Raw genomic sequence first — 19,444 nt, forward strand, 5'->3', positions numbered from 1 at the left:
GTGAGCCAAGATTGAACCACTACACTCCAGCCTGGGTGACAGAGTGAGACCCTCCCTCAAAAAAAAAAGAAATGCTGAATGGTAAATTTTAAGTTATGTATATTTACCACAATAAAAGAGAGATAAAATTATATTAAAATGAAGTCCACTTTAATGATCTAGTTTAAAGATAACATTTTATACATTTTTGTCAAATAACATATAAAATATTACACATATACTAGTCAACAACGAGTGCCCATCCTTTTGCTACTCATAAGCAAATCTGTAGTTTGAAATTATTCAAAATTAGTATTCAAACTAACACATCAATTTCATAAGTATGTCTGTACAGATTACTCCTAAACACTAAACAATCCACAACAAGGATAAAGAATCGGGAAATTTACAGATGGTATTTGAATTCATACTCTATCCCACAAAAGCAACTAATTTAAGCCCTTTTCCCTAATTGTCAATTTAACAGGAAGCCAAAAATATGTCTGCATTACACAATTATATGTCTGAATTTCACAAATATTATTCTTTATATCAAAGAATAAGACTTAGTGTATCTTTTGTCCTTAGCTAAGAGGGTCTCTTGACTGGATATAGGATTGTTGGATCCCAATGCTTTTTGCTTAGTATTTGGACACTTCTATCGCTGACTCCTTGGTTAGATTTCTAATCTCTGCTGCTCAGACACACCCCTCTTGGATTCATGAGTACCAAACACTCATGAAAGCACCTGTCCAGAGAATAGAGAGGACCAGTTCTGTTTATACTGAACTTTCATTCTCTTTCCTTTCTGCTTGGTCTGTGGTCCCACTCTTCGTTGTGCTAATATTTCTTCAGTCCTTTACTGTGGAGAAATATAATTCTCTGTCTCTGGATCTAAATTATTAAATCTCTTAGAGAACCACATTTTCTTCAAAAATAACACAAATACATCAAGGAAAATAAATGTATTTTTTCCAACATGAATATGTTCCAGAGTCTCAGGTAGTAGTTAGAAAACCAATTAAATGCTCCTTAGATATGCCCTAAGGTATTTTACCAAGTCATACCAGCACTTGTTGCTACTCTCCACAAGGCTGGTGATACCCACTCTGTTGAGCTAGGACTGAGCCTCAGTTATCAAGAAGCAGGTAGACAGAATATTTTATATCCAGTAGGTAGTAATAAAATTCTACCTGCAATTAAGAAAAGGCACTAAGCTTAACATAGCCCTAGCAACTATTTCTAAATGCCACAAGAGGGCGATATAACTCTATGACAGCACATGGGAAAACAATTTTTCAAGTTAGAAAAATTCCTGACTTTCCAAGATATGGAAATAAAGGCATGTCTGGGTTGAAAATAACAAGCGTGCAAAAAGACTTATTTCTCCTCAATTCATTATTAGCAAAAACACAGTATTTGTCTATATCTTTCTCTGAAGGTTGGTGGTGATTCAAAAAGCGATATCCATACATGCTCTGCTCTTCAGGACACCTGTGAATATAGCTGGCAACTTAGTGCTCCACCTATAGCTACTCAAAAATTATTTGTTGTTCTTCAAACAGGTCCCTTGAACAAAATAGTTTATTTGGACCTTGCGCTAGTCTTCAAACTTCTCTTTGAAATACGTCTGGAAAAAATAGACATAATTTCCTTCAATTATTCTTTGTGTTTAATCACATTTCTACTCACCACTGGCATTCGTTCATAGACACGAATAGAAGATAGTCTATCTACAATAAATCAAATATGAGCACTTAATGTTTTATCAGTTTTAACTCAAATTATAAAATGTACATATGATTGGTTTTGTACCTGAAGAGTTTCCACGGATTTTTTCCACTTTCTCCTTGAGATAAACAATTTGCTTTTCTAGTTCATCATTTAATTCAAGTTGTGTCTCATAACGGGTTTTCCATTCACTACCTGAGTAAAAACAGGGAGAAACAATCAAGATCACCCCACCACCTCTCATTTATTCATTAAAATAACATTATGAGCTTGATCTTACTCTATTACTATATTTGACTTTATTGGCAATACAGATCAACTAGAAGGAAATAATTATTAAGTCTGTATTTCTGTTAGTAAGATTTTCCAGATTGCAAGAATTAGACTCACACTCAGGCTACCAAACAGCCAAACCTTATCACAACTACTGCAATTCCTCTTCTTCCCTACTTCCCACCCCCTTTTTTCTTTTACTTCTTGTGCATCCTTACAATGAATTCAATTAGAGGGAATATCAGGACATGTTTCTTTCCTTGGAACTTGAAATACCCATATATATAATATCCATAGATTTCATATATGATATTTCATATACATATCCATAAATATATATATTTCAAGTTCCAAGAAAACTTGAAATACATATTTATATATTTATATATTTTATATATGTTTATGTGTATATAAAATATCCTAAACATTACTAACCTATCCAATGTCATGTTCATTTTTTTTCCTTTGAAAGCAATTCTGAAGTCTGCTTAATAACTATCACTTATGTGTCTGCCGTGTGTAAAGCACACAATGCTTTACATACATTAAGTAATTTAATCCTCATTTTAGAAATGTAGTCACCTATTTTACAAAGATGAGGAAACCAAGGCTCAAAGATGTCAATGTCAAATAACATTCTTAAGATGACAGAGCTAATAAATAAGGGAACCGGGTTTTTAATCCAGTTTTATCTGCCTTTGAAATCATATCCTCTTAACTCCTAAGCTGAAGGAACAATGTACATTTAGCTATCTTCTCAGGCATTTTCTCTTAACCTTAAGCAGTTTTCTTTCACTAAACCCTTTTAGCTATTAAAGTCAAAGCATTTTTCTTATGTCTGGGGAAAAAGAAGAATACAGCCTAAAATTAAAAGGTCTTTGTTCAGATTCAAAGCCCAAAGCTAACTTTTTCGAGTCTTTAAAGTCAGGCTTTGTAGAGGGCAAAAAGATGGCTTCTTTTTCAATTTAAATGCTCTTCACAGGTCTGAAATAACTGCTGCTACATAACAGTTAGTGGAAGAGTTAAGGAGAAAGAGTATTAGCACATACCACTACCAACCTCCTCAGCCCTGACACAGGTCTCCCTTACACCCTCATCTCTATGCAAATGCGGTCTACCAAAGGGGATGGAACACCCTCCCATACTGAAACTGAAAGTCATTAACCCAAAAGCTTTGGAAAGGTACAAGAAGAAAGGAGAAGCCCTGAAAGACTAAACATTTACCCAAAAGATACAGTAGAGCTCAACTGTATGGAATCATCTTTATAACTTGCTACCTAAAGTCTCCCTTTGTCATGGTATCCCCTTTCCTACCATGGTAACGGATTCTTCAGAGCAAGATGAGAATGGTTACCAAAAAATTAAAAATGCAATTTATTTTTGGCACATCTGAGTACAGTTTATAAATTTTGACACCATTTTATTTAAAAATATTATTGACTTTTAAGTCAATCATCAAATTTAATTATCAAATATAGACAAGCCAGCCAGGCACAGTGGCTCACACCTGTAATCCCACCATTTTGGGAGGCTGAGGCTGGTGGATCACTTGAGGTCAGGAGTTCAAGACTAGCCTGGCCAATGTGGTGAAACCCCGTCTCTACTAAAGAATACAAAAATTAGCCGGGCATGGTAGCAGGTGCCTGTAATCCCAGCTACTCAGGAGGCTGAGGCAGGAGAATTGCTTGAACCCGGGAGGCAGAGGTTGCAGTGAGCTGAGATTGCGCCACTGCACTCTAACCTAGGTGACATAGCGAGTCTGCATCTCAAAAAAATAAAAATTTTTCTCAAAAAAAAAAAAATAAGATAGATAGATAGATAGATAGATAGATAGATAGATAGACCGACCTATTAGTATACAATCGTAACCAAATGGAATCCGGCTGCTTGCCACTTACAGAGTCCAATTAATAAGAGCAAGGTCTGGAAGAAAGTGACTTTATTAACCCCAACATCAACATGGGACAACACAAAAGACCCAAGATAGACACCAAAACAAGACACACAGACCTTGTAACCAGCACAACTCCTGCATGCCTCCCATATTAAGTTTCCCTTTGAAAGCCCCCTGCCTTTTCCCTAGAAATTGGACATGGTTATTTTGGATGGGAATCTAGCCACTTGTCCATTATTAGTTTTGGTCAATGAAGTCACTTTCTCTCTACTGGACCTTGCTTTTGTTAACTGAACTATGCAATCAGCACTTACAATTGCTGGTTACAATTTTAGTGTCCCGTATGGTGAGTGCTGTATGCTCCAGGGCCTGAGCCTGCCAGTCTGGTTTCTATCAGATGGGGCATAGGGCCACCTGTGAATACTAGTTGCTGATGGCTAGCTGACCCATGGCTAGGATATTAGGGAATTTCCCAGCAGCTGCCAAGAATCTTTTGTCTTAGGGATCCTCTCTTTTCTTCCTGCTATGGTGTCTGCTACCTTCAATGCTTCACTGGTGCAAAGAAAGTGACCTCTGGAGAAGCTGACAAACTATGGAACTAGGTGCATTAGTCAGAGTGTACCCAACCACCTTCTGCCTCTTTTGGGGTGTCGCTGGGGCTCTGCTTTATTTAGACTTGGCTGCCAGTGAAACTATATGAGCATTTTATGCATTGGTTTTGTTTGTATTTGCTGCACCCTTGGGCCTTTGCTCAGTTCTGACTCAGTTGCCTGGGGGAGCCATTTGAAACTGAAATGAGGGATTTCGGAGTCTACACAGCCCCTTAACCAGGGATTTGTTTGGATGCACACCACCTGTTTGTCCGTGTGTGAGATCTTTGTGCACCCTGATCTCTTTCTCACTCTTTCTCTCTCTCTTTCCCCTTTTTTCCAACTTCATCATCCTGATTATCTCAGAAGCCATCTACAGCCCTACTCTTCTCAGCCAAAACCACCCTTCGCTCCCTCTGGCTGGAAACAGTTTACCTTGACTGGTGACTTGAGGAAATGGGAGGGATTCATCCCACACCCTTCAGTTCTAGGGTGCTGAAGCTCTCCCTAAGAGGAGATAAACAAGAGAGGTAGGGGTACTGTGCAGTGGCTGGAAGGCTCATAAACCTCCCTTCCTTCTTTTCTCTTTCCTCTTCCTGCCCGTAAAACCTGACCTCCTTTCTCCTCTCCACTCCTTTCTTTTTCTCTTTTCCTGTTCAAACCAGGAAACCAGTACTGAAGAGAAAAAACAATTTTCAAAATCCTGGCCCCTGATTTTGTCATCCTCTTTGGGACTGCAGCTGATTACATATGGTGCATTTTTGCGTACATTTTAAACTGACGGGCAAATTACAGCAAGAAAAATTTAGAGCTCAAATAGTTAACCTGAAGCTATAGAGTTAAGTAGAGTCTTCTAAAGCTATCTTCCCCTCTTTTCTGCCTGCTTTAAATCTGCTGTTACTAAGCTGCTGGTGCTAGGACTCATTTATGATCTAACTAGAATGTAAACACTGGAAAGTTGTTTGAAACTGAAAATAAAAAAAACAAGGGTAAAAGCGGTTTAAAAAAACTGCCATAGATCGCGCCACTGCACTCCAGCCTGGGCGACAGAGCGAGACTCCGTCTCAAAAAAAAAAAAAAAAAAAAAAAAAAAAAAAAAAAAAAAAAAAAACTGCCATAGAGACTCCTTTACCCAAAATTTTGGTTCACAAATTTCCTTGGATTACCTATTAGGGCAAATGAAGTTTGGCCATATGAACAGGTTCCAATTTTGTCAGAAAAAGAACTTGAAGCCAGCTATCTTTTGTAGGTCTGTGAGTTTGTAATGCTGTCTCATGGCTGGAGTTCCAAGGTAAAAGCTATTGGTTATTTCTTTGTGCATGTATGTATACATGTTTAGATATATTTATGTAATATTCATGTATTATGTTCTGTGTTGTGTCTAGCATGTTATCAAACTGGCTTATAAGTAAATGAGTACTCAAAAATTAAGTCCAAATGCTTTTCAAGTGCATGTGAATTTTTAATAAATAAAAGTGGTTTTAAAATTATTGATAAAAATAGGTCTTCAGAATTGTCCCCATACATTTTTGTCTAAGTGGTTTTATATTTGTATCAGTGTGTATACAAAGGTGTCAAGGGTTGACATAAAGGTTCTAAGACTTTAAACTCAACCAAAAACAGAATAATCTTTGTGTATTTTTTTTTTTTTTACAAATTAAGACTAACTTAGTTCAATGAAACAGCTAAATCTTCAGAGTCATCAGCAAATACATTTAATTTTAAGGTTCTTAATTAGGTGCTCACCATTTAGTGTTCAGATTTTAAAAATGGTTAATAGGGAAATAACTTTATTTTTTATTTTTTTTATTTTTTTTTGAGATGGAGTCTCACTCTGTCGCCCAGGCTGAAGTGCAGTGGCGCAATCTTGGCTCACTGCAAGCTCCACCTCCCTGATTCACACCATTCTTCTGCCTCAGCCTCCCGAGTAGCTGGGACTAAAGGCGCCCATCACCATGCCTGGCTAATTTTTCTGTATTTTTTTAGTAGAGGCAGGGTTTCACCATGTTAGCCACCAGGATGGTCTCGATCTTCTGACCTCATTATCTGCCCGCCGCGGCCTCCCAAAGTGCTGGGATTACAGGCGTGAGCCACCGCGCCCGGCCCAGAAATAACTTTAAATAATGATTAGTTTTGTGTAATATCTCAGTTTTCAGAAGTAATCTAGATAAACTATTAAGAAATGGAAAAGGTGAATACATGTAAATGAGATAAATGCTTGTAAGTGGACTTTTTGTGTAATTTAAAATCTTAAAATTATTTTGAATTAAATAATAGATGCTCCAATCCAATAGATAATAATTTGATTTCTGGGACATTTCCAATTAAGAAAAGATTATGATATGGGAAAACATATTTCTAAAATTGTAGAATGGTTTCATCCAGAAAATGCTAACATCTGATAAACAGTTCAGGATTTCTTGCTTCCTAAGTTTTCACTAAAATTTAAGGTTACTAAGAATTCTAATATATAATTCTGCAAGTTGTGTTCTCATTTTTTAAAAAAGAGTAATTTAAGTAATTCAAAGGTTATTTAAAAGTTATTTCTAAAAGAAGGTAAAAAAGAATCAGTGAGTAGGGGAGAGAGATATAAAGAAAGTTGTGGATACAAAAATGTATTTATAATAAAAAAGTTATAAAACAAGCAAATAATTTTACATGAGAAAGATTTTATATCGTAAATTCTTATCCTAAAATAAAATGGCTAGTTATTCAGAAAACAGAAAATTTTAGGACAAGTCAGAAAGTCCAAGCATGTAATAAATGGTCTATGTAAGTTATGATAAGGTTCATAAAAGGAAAATTACAAAAGCTATTTTATATATTAAGTTGGCTATAATTAGAAGGGAATTATTTTTAATAGTCTTTCTAAGATTGATCCCCTATCTTAAAACAAGGTTTTCTTAAGGTATTACTTTTCTCTTAATAAAATTACAAGGGATTTTTAAAATTTTAGAACCTGTTTCTTTTAAAAACTTCTCAGAATCGTATCTCAGAAGTTCAACTATTGCTGTCTCACTGCTTTCAGCTTTTTCTCCCCCTGAGAAGGTCTGAGATGACAGCTCTCTCCTTCAGCTTTTAAATTAGCTTCTGTAACTTTTTTCCTCTGGTTCCATTGTTGTGGCGTGATGCTAAAATGTTTTATCTTAAAGGTCTAGAAAAGCAATATTTTCCTTCAGTATAATTTGATTCTGTACTCTTGGCTTTCTTGATAGATGTAAATTTTTCAATGTAATCAAGAAACTTCTCATGCAGTTACTAAGAACTATGTATTCCTTTGCTATACTCATAATCCTGAACACATTCTTCCTGTGTCTGATTAAATTCAAGAATATTTTTCATCAGGTTTAACTTCCAGGTTGTCTAAATAGGCTTCCTATAAGGAAAAGTAGTCACGCTGCAGGTTTTTCTTTGCCTTTCTGGTAACTGGCGTAAGAAATAACATTTTACTTTTTATCAAAATAATTCATATGTTGTCTTCATTAGATTTTTAACTGCTTAGAAAAACTGAGACCTAAAAGGCTGAAAGTTGTTATATGCATGTAACCTTCTGTATTGCCTTTAAGTCTTGCAATGATCATTTTGGTTAAATTAGTAACTATTGGTTTACAATGACCTGTGGATCTGTTTTAATCAAATGTTTTGAGCCCTTTAACATTTTTGAGAAACATCTTCAAAGTTGAAACAAAAATTAAGTCTCTGGCTTATTGCTGATGTTTATCAAAGCTATAAAAGTTAATCACTGCAAGGTTATAGAATCTTTTTACAGCTTCCAGTCAAGTCATGGACTCCAGTGTCACCACCTCCAGCCCCTTAAAAAAAAGGTCCTTATCAGGTGTTATTAACTAATCCTTGTGCTATGAAGTTACAGGGCTTTGACTCCTGGGTACACATATCTCATCTAAAGAAGGCAGTGACTCCTGCCAGTATCTGACAGCAAATCTAAGTTAACTGAAGCCCCATTTTTAGATCTGGGCAAAGATGACAATCATAGTAAACTACTTTCATGAGACACAGGGACACGCCTATACCACAAAAAAATTAAGATTCTCTTAATAATTTTGCCTCTATCTAAAATAATATAATTTATTCTGTGCCTAAATAAATAGATACTAATTTAAATGTTTAAATTTAGTGCCTAAATTGATACTAAATAATTTAAATGTTTAGCTACCTATAAGTTTCCTTTCCTGTAACTGTCAGAACTAGGCAGGGCTTATGACCTTTTTGTTTGAAACACTGCTAATACTTTACATTTTTTTTTACCTCCAGAATTTGAAACTATTCAATCCCTCCAGGCCCAGGGGCTATCGCAGAAGTGTATCATTGTAAGGGCCAGATTTTGAGGGATAAAATTAATTAAGACCCTCCAAATCAAGGACAGACACACAGATGCCTAAACAGCTGAACAATATGCTTGTGTTTTGTACAGCTAATTGCTACAAGTCAAGATTACAGTATCTCAATGCAGAGAATTTATAGATAACTCAACTTCATAATCTTATTTTTTGACTTTTGGTTTTTGGCTCTTATGTTGCCTAAAAGGGGTTTTAAAGATTACTGAATACCTGCTCACCTCCACTCCCATCTGGCCTAAAACGTTTAATTGGATTTAAGTCTTTGACTCTAAGTTCCTTGGCAACAGGGGTCCCACTGAGAGGCACGATGGACCAGGGGCAAGTAGCCACACCATCCCAGAACTTAAGTTAATAAAAGCTTAGCTATGGATACTATCTCTGCATACCTTGACCAAAAAAGGGGGAATATAAACTAAAAAAAAAAAAAAAATCCTAAGCCCCCTCAACAGACTGAATGTATCCACCTCTTGGCCAAAGGGAATCCCAAAGAAACCTGAAAAACTAGTTCAGGCCATTATGAGAAGTGGAGGGTTGGACATGCCACACTATACCTTCCCCCAATTTGGAGTTTAGGCACAAATGACCAGCATTAACATTAAAATAGAGATCACATAAGAATGACAAGACAGACTCTTTGTAGCAATAAGACACACACTGTTATGTTTCACTTACTAACAAAGTCTCTCAGAAGCTCAGCAAACATGTGTTAATGCTGCAAAGCTTTCCCAAATTCATTTTATTCTAGAGTTTCCTGTATGAAATCTCTTATGTTAAATAAGTAAGAATTTGGACTCAACAGTTATGCCCTTATAGTTATAGTCTTCTGTTATCTCTTCATACAGGTCCTCATATTTCTGGTCAGGAATATTGTCAGATCTTTTATGGTTTTGGTTGGAATTGTGGGTGGGATCATTTAAAAACCCTATTTTCTAACTGGTTATTGCTGGCATTTGTTTTTTTAAATAAATATTTATTTCATTATTGTATCCAACTATTTTCTAATTCTTTATTAATATACTAATCTTTATAATTGTGTCACTTCCTCTCTAATAGCTATAACTCTTATTTCTATTTCATATTTTATTGCTTAATTAGAACTTTCAAAAACTATATTGCATTTTAATAATGGCAGCAGGCAGCTTTGGTATTTTTTCCCCCAAGAATGGAAATGCCTCTACTATTTCATTGTTAAGTATTATGCTAGTTTGAGATAAATAGAAGTATTCTTTTCCTTGTTTTGAAAAACAAATGGAATTTTATTTTTAAAATTTTAGCATTTACTGAGGTGATTTAAAAAAATATATTGGATTTATTAATATATTACCCAGTAGCCAAAGGTATTTGGGCATAGAAACCAGCCTATAAAAGACTCAAAGGAGAAATCCAGGATGAAGATGTAAACTTGTGTGTTGTCAATAAGTCTTCTTTTTTTTTTTTTTGGATGGAGTCTCGTTCTTGTCATCCAGGCTGGAGTGCAATGGTGCAATCTTTGCTCACTGCAACCTCCACCTCCCGGTTCAATCGATTCTCCTGCCTCAGCCTCCAGAGTAGCTGGGATTACAGGCACCCACCACCACACCTGACTTATTTTTCTTTTGTTATTTTTAGTACAGACACAGTTTCACCATGTTGGCCAGGCTGGTCTCGAACTCCTGACCTCAGGTGATCTGCCTGCCTTGGCCTCCCAAAGTGCTGGGATTACAGGTGTGAACTGCCGCATCTGGCCTCCATTTTTCAATCTATAAAACGGAGGTAACGATATTATTTTCAAAGGGTAGTTGTGAGGTTTCAATTTTTTAAAAAAACGTACTTAAAGCCCTACACAAATACTAATTCTTCTTGCTTAAAAAAAAAAGTCACCGGAACATTTTCTTTACCATTTTCTTATTACTAAACTTTGTTGTGAAATTCAAATTAAAACATAAAACCAAATTTTCTACATACAGTTCCCTATGAATCCTAAAAGGCTTCAAGAGGTGACTTTGAGAATATAAAGCTCTTTGGAGTTGGCTGTGTTTACCACCTGCCTAAAAATTAATCCAGTGACAAGCAAGATCAAACAATAAGCAGATGAGAAAGTAGAAATAAAAACTACTCTTTTGAAGGCTTTTGCTGTAAATGGGGCAGGGACAGGGGATGCTAGCTGAAGGGGAAAAGTGGGGCCAAAAGAAGCCTATCATTTGTTGTTTAGATAAAATAAATTCAGCATGTTGGTCTGCTGTTGGGAATGATCCAGTAGAGCAGGGAAAACAGACAGTGTAGGGAAGAGAGGGCCATCACTACAGTGATATCCTTGAGCAGGTGCGAGTAGGTAGGATCTACTGCACAAAGGGAGGAGATAACCTGAGACAAGAATAAGGACAGATCATTCATAGAAACAAGAGGGAAGAGGATGTGCAAGGGTGCAGGTAGATGGGTAGCTCTGTTGGTAGAAACACATAGAAGTCCTCTTCTGATTGCTTCTCTTTTTTCTTTGAAAGAAGAGGGTAAGCTCATTACCTGAGAGTGTGATTGAGTGGAGAGGTGGTAGAGGTTTGAGAAGAAAGCAGAAAGGGTGAAAAAATTATCTGAACAGTGAATGTACCCCTATTTGTCACATGTGCACATATTTCCAATAATAAATTCCTTTTAAAACACCTTTAATATTGCCCCACTGCCTTCAGGATAAATGTAAATTGATTAGCATCATGCAATCTTCTTGATTTATCTCCTTCATAAACTTTAACCTCATCTCCTAACGCATTCTCATTATGACCTATGTTCCATTTTTATCAATTACTTAGCATATTCCCCAAATGGCTTTATGTTTAATGCTCCTGTGGCAGACTGTATTTTCCAAAGATGACTGCCAATAATATATCCCATCCCATGTGTTGCTCTGTAATGTGACCTTAAAAGCAGTCTACCTCTCCAGTCCCTTGAATCTGTGACTATTATGACCAACAGAATACAGTGGATATACCCCTGTGCCAGTTCTGGGAGTAGCCTTTGACTGGCCTGGCAGTCTCTACTTATGTCTTTTGGAATGCTTGCTCTTGGGATACATCCTCTTGGAACCTAACCACCATGCTGTGAGAAGAAAAAGGTACAAGAGGCATTTCTGACAGGCAGCCCTAGCTGAGCTTCCAGTCAAAAGCCAGCGTCAGATGTTAGCCATGTGAATGAGTCATCACGGAATGACCAGCTCACTTGAATCTTCAGTATACCTGATTGCAACCAGAGACCCCAATCAAGAACCATCCAGGTGAACCAACCCAGTTAATCCACAGAATTATAAGAGATAGTTTGTTGTTTTAAGCTCCTAAATTATAGGGTGATTTGCTATGTAGCAAAAGACAAGCAGAAGTGTTTTGAGTGTGATGTGGTAGATGGCAGTTGTATTACCATTTACTGAAGGCATGGTAAATAGATGATCTAGGATCAAGTCATGGCTCTGCCACTACCTGGCTATATTACCTTAGAAGTTATTTAAATTCCTGAATTTCATTCTTCCATATATGGGGATAATAATAACTACCTCACCTGACACAGTCCCTGGCTTTAAAGGAGTAAATGTTTCTGCCCTTCACCTTAGGCCTTACTTTTGGCCCACTAAGGAAAGAACTTTCTCTCCTATCATTCTGACGTTTTCTCTTTATACCCACATACTAGCTCCTTCTTTTGAGAACTGCTACAACTTGTTGAGCCACATTTTACTACTGGGCATAGTTATTGCATGTGTACCTGTGAGCATGCCTTCTGTTTTTCCTGTAACTGGGTACATGAGGAAGTTCCAGTTACCCTGCCAACGCAGCTACTTGATAAGTACACTTAGAGCCTGCCTCCAGAGACTGAGGTTATATCTAAGATACAGATATGGAGATAGAGGAAGCTACTTCAGCCTTGGAACAAAGTAGTATTCTGCAACCAAGCTTTAACAAAGCACTGGGTACTTATAGAAAGTGGCATTTTATTTCCCATATGGCCACTAATCCTTTTTGTTCATAGCTCCCCAATTGATGAAGAGTATAAATGTAGCAGGACGAGCCACAGACAAAACCCCTCAGACACCAAGTTAAAGAAGGTAAGGCTTTATTCGGCCGGGAGCATCAGCAAGACTCACATCTCAAAAAACTGAGCTCCCCGAGTAAGCAATTCCTGTCCCTCTTAAGGGCTTAGAACTCTAAGGGGGTCTGCATGAGAGGGTTGAGATTGATTGAGCAAGCAGGGGGTACGTTACTGGGGGCTCCATGCACCGGTAATTAGAACGGAACAGAACAGGACAGGGATTTTCACAGTGCTTTTCCATACAATGTCTGTAATCTATAGATAACATAACCGATTAGGTTGGGGGTCAATCTTTAACTACCAGGCCCAGGGTGTGGTGCTGGGCTCTCTGCCTGTGGATTTCATTTCTGCCTTTTAGTTTTTATTTCTTCTTTCTCTGGAGGCAGAAATTGGGCATAAGACAATATGAGGGGTGGTCTCCTCCCTTATAAATGCCCACCCTGATAATCCTAATAAACTCCTCCTGTTCTTTAGCATTCAGTTCAAGCAATGCCTGTTCTGGAAAGGCTGTCTTTATTAACTCACCCGAATTCTGTTAGGTTTCCCTTCCCTAAGTTTTCATTTATCCTTACATAGAACTTATATGACTTCTCATATCCATATTCTGGTTTGATACTTTCTCCCAATAGTCAATGAACCTCTTTAGAACAGGGAAAACAAAGGTCTTCCATTTAAAGTGTTGACATATGGCAGGGTCATATCTTGCATACATTACAAATTTTAAGGATATATGAGTGTGTAGGTACACAACATCCTCTACACCAAACACACATTCTTCCAACAACAATAGCTAAAACCTAGATACGGATTTTAAACATATCCCAAACCTAGAAGTTAAGATATAAAGAGTGTAACTTGAGGTGAATAGAAAACTGGTGATATTTATTTAATAAAGAAATAATATATTGATGTCATGTAACAGTTTTTGCTAATTAATGAACATTTTGAACTTGAAAGGTAGAAAAATAATTAAATAGTAATAGGTTTGATATTCTGAAGTATCAGTTTTAAAGCCTCTATCATAAACTATCATTAATGTGGCCAAAAAGCAATACTGAAATGTTGGTACTATTAGTCAATATATGGAATTTAATGCACCATAGATATCCTGGTAAAACGAACAATAATTATACAGGAGTCACAAATATAAGTATTTACTTATATACCTTCATTGTCAGTATTGAGTTTGGCTTCCAGTTCCGTAATCTTGTGTCTTAGTTCAAATATTGAGAGTTGCACTGCATCCCTGTTATTTAAAATATTTTTGTTGATTATAATTCAATTAAAAATAACATCAGAAAAATAATACATAGTAACCCACTACTACTTCAGGAACAATTTACTATGACACATTATTTACTGAAGGACTGGTTAAGAAATAAGACTCAGGCAAAGGAAGGCTTCCAATTAGTCAGTTCTAGGACTCAAATATGCACTAAAGCTCAAAGACCCCCAGGCAACCATTGGAAATCTTTTATTTATTTTTATTTATTTTTTTGAGACAGAATCTCGCTCTGTCGCCCAGGCTGGAGTGCAGTGGTGCAAACTTGGCTCACTGCAACCTCCGCCTCCCGGGTTCAAGCAATTCTCCTGCCTCAGCCTCCTGAGTAGCTGGGATTACAGGCATGCGCCACCAAGCCCTGCTAATTTTTTTGTATTTTTAGAAGAGACGGGGTTTCACCATATTGGCCAGGCTGGTCTCGAACTCCTAACCTTGTGATCCGCCCAGCCTCGGCCTCCCAAAGTGCTGGGATTACAGGCGTGAGCCACCAGGCCCGGCCCTTGGAAATCCTTTATTTTTAACTTAAATATCATCCTAAAGAAGTTAGTTACCTGGTTTTTCAGAACCAAGCAAATTAGGCACTGCACATTATTACAGAAAGGCATACCTAGGGCAATACGTAACAGCTGACAAACTGAAACAAAGAGAAAAAAACAAACACTAATTTAAAAGGTTAGCTATTTAGGGCATCAGTAAATAGAACATTATCATATGACAGGGCCATTTATTCAATAAATATTTTTGAGTGCCTATTATGTTCAAGGCATTGTATTAAATACGGAAGAATTCAGTGAACAGTGAACAGAAAAATAGCAATAGCGGCAGCCAAGTTCCACTGGATGCGTATCACAAGCCAATGCTAAGTTCTTTATAGTGCATTTCATTCCAACCTGGGAACAACTGCAGGAGGTATGAGATGACTATTTGTCTACCAGTCTTAGAGCTGAGAAAACTGAGGATTAAAGAGGTTAATTAACTTGTCTAAGATTGCATAGTTACTGAGTGACAAGAGATGGGGTTTGTGTTTTTGCAGGACTGTCCTCAAGTACTTGCTCTTATTCTCTACTTCCTCAGAATACACAGAACCTGTCCTCAGAACGCGTGTAGTTTGGTAGCAAAACAAGAAATAGACAGGCAATTAAAATACTGTGACTGGAGCTACAATAGAGGAAAATCCAGAACCCTATCTAGGCACAAAGGAGAGTCCAATTCTCACGGGACTTGTGGATGGAGTTGGGAGTATGTCCAAAAAATACTTTAAATGTTTCAAAAATTTAATACGAAGTACGAATACCGTTTTCAAAAAGCATAAAGGAGGAGTAACAGTTTCACTAAATGTCATTTTATGAAGTTCCCCTTAAAGGGATGAAAGAAAAAAAAAAACCCGTATAACTAAATAAAATCTTTGGAATTTTAAGCAGAAAACCTGGATTTATGGAGACATCAAAACCAAACACAACTTTTGGCATTACAGTATATGGGCAAAATACACGCCATATGATTGGATCCTTAAGGGCAGCACATCCTACCCCGAAAGCTGCCTACTTACAATACCAAAGGCTTACTCAAAGAGGCACGTCAATCTTTCGCATGGAATACTTTTGGAACCCAGACCGAAGTGCCCAGGGGTTAATCACGGCGCCGGTCTTACAGCACCCTCAGCGGCTTCAGGCCTGAGACTCCGCAGGTGAAGGCTCGGGGGGTGTGGACGGGACCCCACACCGCGCCGCCCCCCGACTCACTTCTTGCGGATTTCTTCCAGCAACTGCTGTTTCAGGCGGTTGGTGCTCACACCGTCGAAGTTGTAGTTTCTCTCTTCCTTCATAGTGTCAGGCCAGAGACCTCCCGCGTCTTTCCCCTCAGCACCTTAGAGCACAAGACATTAAGGGCCACCCAGAAGCCAGTACGGCACGAGGCAGTGAACCCCAACCGCCCCCCGGTCGCACCTCCCGCGCCTGCCCGCAGAGGCACGTGGTGACGTCATAAAGCGATGCCCGCAGGCGGCAGGGGGTGGGGCGAGGGCAGCCGGGGAGACTGGAGAAACCTACTCTGTGCGGTGGAGCGACCCTGGATAACAGCTCCAGGGACACTCCTTGCTCAAGACGCTGGGGTTAGACGTGCTCCGGCTACACAGCGGAGTGTCAGGGGGCCAAGAATATCCCTCTCCTTTTTCTTCCCTCCTGCTGGCTTTGGTTGCTTTCCTAAACATTGCCCCGGTCGGCAAAGTCGGCTTCACTCTTAGCCCTTGTTAGGGAAACGCTGGATCCAAGAGTAGCTGCGCCCTTCTTTGCTTCAGTTGAACAAGCACCAGAGTCGCTGATTTGGCAGTGTCGGAGCGGGAGGAACTGGTCTTAAAAGGTACCTCCTGAACTCGGGAAGACTGCTAACCCTCCAGATTATTGTTTTGCATCTGTGTGCTGTTCATGAACATACCTCAGAGCTGCTCACTGCAACTTGAAATTTCATTATATTTTTAATCACAAAGTTTGCATCCTACCCTTGATACATCTGTGTTTCCTTGACAAAAAGAGACAAACTCTGTAAAACATTTGAAGAGATTTATTCTGAGCCAAATGAGTGACCAATGGCTGGTGACAGCCCTCGGGAGATTCTGAGAACACGTGCCCAAGGTGGTCAGGGTACAGCTTAGTTCTATACATTTTAGGGAGACATGGGACATCAATCAAATGCATGTTAAGATATACACTGGTTCCATCGGGAAAGGCAGGGCAATTGGAAGGGATGGGGGACAGGGGGTGGCTTCCAGGTCACAGCTAGATTCAAAGATTTTCTGATTGGCAATTGGTTGAAAAGTTACTGACTAAAGACTTAGGAATGTCTTTAGAAAATAAAGGGGTTGTGGAGACCAAGGTTTTAGTGAGAATGGGATAATTGGTGTGGAAAACACAATTTGGTGTCAGAAGTGTTGTGAATACATAAATAGTTTTCCAATTGAGTTTCTGGATGAGATTAACATTTCAATTGGCAGACTGAGTATAGTACATTGTCTTCCCCAATGTGGGTGGGCCTCAGCCAATCGACTGAAGACAGAATAGAACAAAAAGGCTGACCTCCCAGGAGTAAGAGGGAGCTCCTACAGCCAAACAGCTTGAGCTGGAACACTTTTCCAGCCTTGGGCTCAGACTGGGACTGCACATCAGTTTGCCTGCATCTCCAGCTTGTCAACTGCAGATCCTGAGACTTCTCAGCCTTCATGATTGTATGGGCAAATTCCTTATAATAAATCTTTTATACACACACTCCCTATTGGTTCTGTTTCTGTGAATTACCCTAATATAGGAGGTATGCTTATCAAAATTTTGTCTAGCTGTTAAGTCTGAAAGGGCAACTCACAACCAAGTAAACAGAATAGAATGAAGTGAAAAGGCCTAGATTATGTTAACAAATCCAAATGTACAGAGGATTTCTTTTTTGAGACGGAGTCTCATCTGTCTCCCAGGCTGGAGTGCAGTGGCACAATCTCAGTTTACTGCAAACTCCACCTCCTGTGTTAAAGCGATTCTCCTGCCTCAGCCTCCCAAAGTAGCTGGGACTACAGGCACGCACCACCATGCCTGGCTAAATTTTTTTGTGTATTTTTAGTAGAGATGGGGTTTCACCATATTGCTCAGGCTGGTCTTGAACTCCTGACCTCGTGATCCACCCACCTCTGCCTCCCAAAGTGCTGGGATTATAGGCATGAGCCACTGCACCCGACCCAGAGGATTTCTTAAAAAGATCTGTTAGCAGGATCTCACTGTGGGAAATTAAGAGCAAAGGCAAGCAGAAAACAGGTTTGTCAACAACTACAGAAACCACAGATTTGTGTTTCTGGCAGAGATAAAGGAACTGAATTTACCCTCCTGCCTGAAACAACTAAAAAACTAAGAGGAACAAAAAAGGAACATTGAACATCAGGCAATAAGGGACAACGATCACCAAGAGATGAGACACAAATGAGGCAAGCTCCCAAATTGGCCTGGGCCTGCCAGGGTACAAAGCAGAAAGGGAGAAAACAGGCAGAGGCTGGTGGTTGCCCTAAGTTGAGGAAACGGAGTTTCTCTAAGAGTCTAGAGAGAACAAGGCAGCTAGACTTTGCAGGGCAGATATTGGAGGGGAGAGCTGCGCAGGGTGTTCCCAGACCAAACTGAGGGTTGGGCTGCTATTTCTTGTGACCCAGTAAGAACATGTAGATGAACTGGGGAGGAAGAGAGTTTTTATTTCTGGAACCAGTTACAGGGAGAAGGCCTGGAAATTATAACCAGACCAACTCAAAATTACAGTTTTCCAGACCTTCTAAGCTATATGTCTATGTGTAAGTGTGCACTCATCTATAGACGTAAGTGGTTAACTTCTTATAATCTACAATTAAGGTCTTGAGTCCTGAAGACCTTCCTCTGGAGCCTCAGTAAACTTACTTAATCTAAATGGGTCCAGGTGCTAGGGTGATTACCCTTGTCTCCTGCTAAATCAGGGAGGTTTGGGGATTCCTTCAGACCCCCAATAAACTTGTTTAATCCTAAATGGGTCCAGCTAAGAATTCCTTCTTTTTTTTTTGTCATGCTTTAAGACCTAGTTCTTGGTGGGCTTTTGTTACATTCCAGCCTTTGTATAAGGGCTTTGGTTTTTTTAGCTTTTAGTATTTAACTTAGCCACTCAAGTCAGTACTGAAACAGTTGTTATGGAGGCCTGTGTTAATGAGACCTGGCCTGCCACAAGGTACACTCTGCAGCAGAATACTGATGAATGCACACACATGGTGGGGCAAGTACTCAGGCTGGGGAAAGAACCATCACAAAGGATTAGAGGGGAAATCCTTACAGTTTACAGAGGTAGGAATAATACCTGCTACCACCCACCAGAATGGAAAACCTCTGAATTCACAGGGCATCAGGTACACAGAGGATTTTGATTTAGGAGTCGGAAAAAACACTAGCCCTAACAAGTTGAAAAGAAAGATCCAAAAGTATCCAACTGGTTCTAAGTAACTTAATCCCCTCCCAAGACAAAACTCGAGAATATTTATAGGAACACAAAACATCCAGTACCCAATAAGGTAAAATTCACAATGTCCAACAATATCTTTAGTCTTGTTATGTTGCCCAGGCTGGTCTCAAACTCCTGGACTCGAGAGATCCACCCAACCTCAGCCTCCCAAAGTGTTGGGATTACAGGTGTGCACCTCTGCACCCAAGGTAACACTATTTTCTTAGGGTATGTTAGAACTCACCTGTAAGTCCATCTGGGGCTGATGTTTCTTTGTGGGAAGATTTTAAACTCCTTATGGAAC

The 19,444-nt window shown here is 38.8% G+C and overlaps 1 protein-coding gene across 6 annotated transcripts in view; it reads right to left on the reverse strand.

The window, feature by feature from the left end:
- CCDC169 (coiled-coil domain containing 169) overlaps window positions 1-16,127 on the reverse strand; it is a 95,932-nt gene extending 79,805 nt beyond the window's left edge. For 2 of the 6 annotated variants that reach the window (XR_008954749.1, XM_057299655.1), the window contains exons 1-4: window positions 15,897-16,110; window positions 14,039-14,118; window positions 1,795-1,905; window positions 1,672-1,712 (exon numbers count right to left, since the gene is read on the reverse strand). Coding sequence is in view for 5 of the 6 variants with exons in the window: in XM_057299655.1 (XP_057155638.1) it covers window positions 1,672-1,712; window positions 1,795-1,905; window positions 14,039-14,118; window positions 15,897-15,979 (315 nt within the window). In the remaining variant the exon portion in view is untranslated. Of the gene's footprint in view, window positions 1-1,671; window positions 1,713-1,794; window positions 1,906-14,038; window positions 14,119-15,896 lie in introns of all 6 variants that reach the window. The other 4 variants (XM_057299654.2, XM_057299656.1, XM_034936578.3 and 1 more) reach the window with 3 other exon arrangements.
- Between the last annotated feature and the right edge of the window lie 3,317 nt (window positions 16,128-19,444).

This window comes from Pan paniscus, chromosome 14 (assembly GCF_029289425.2).
Source record: "Pan paniscus chromosome 14, NHGRI_mPanPan1-v2.0_pri, whole genome shotgun sequence".
Classification (NCBI taxonomy): domain Eukaryota; kingdom Metazoa; phylum Chordata; class Mammalia; order Primates; family Hominidae; genus Pan; species Pan paniscus.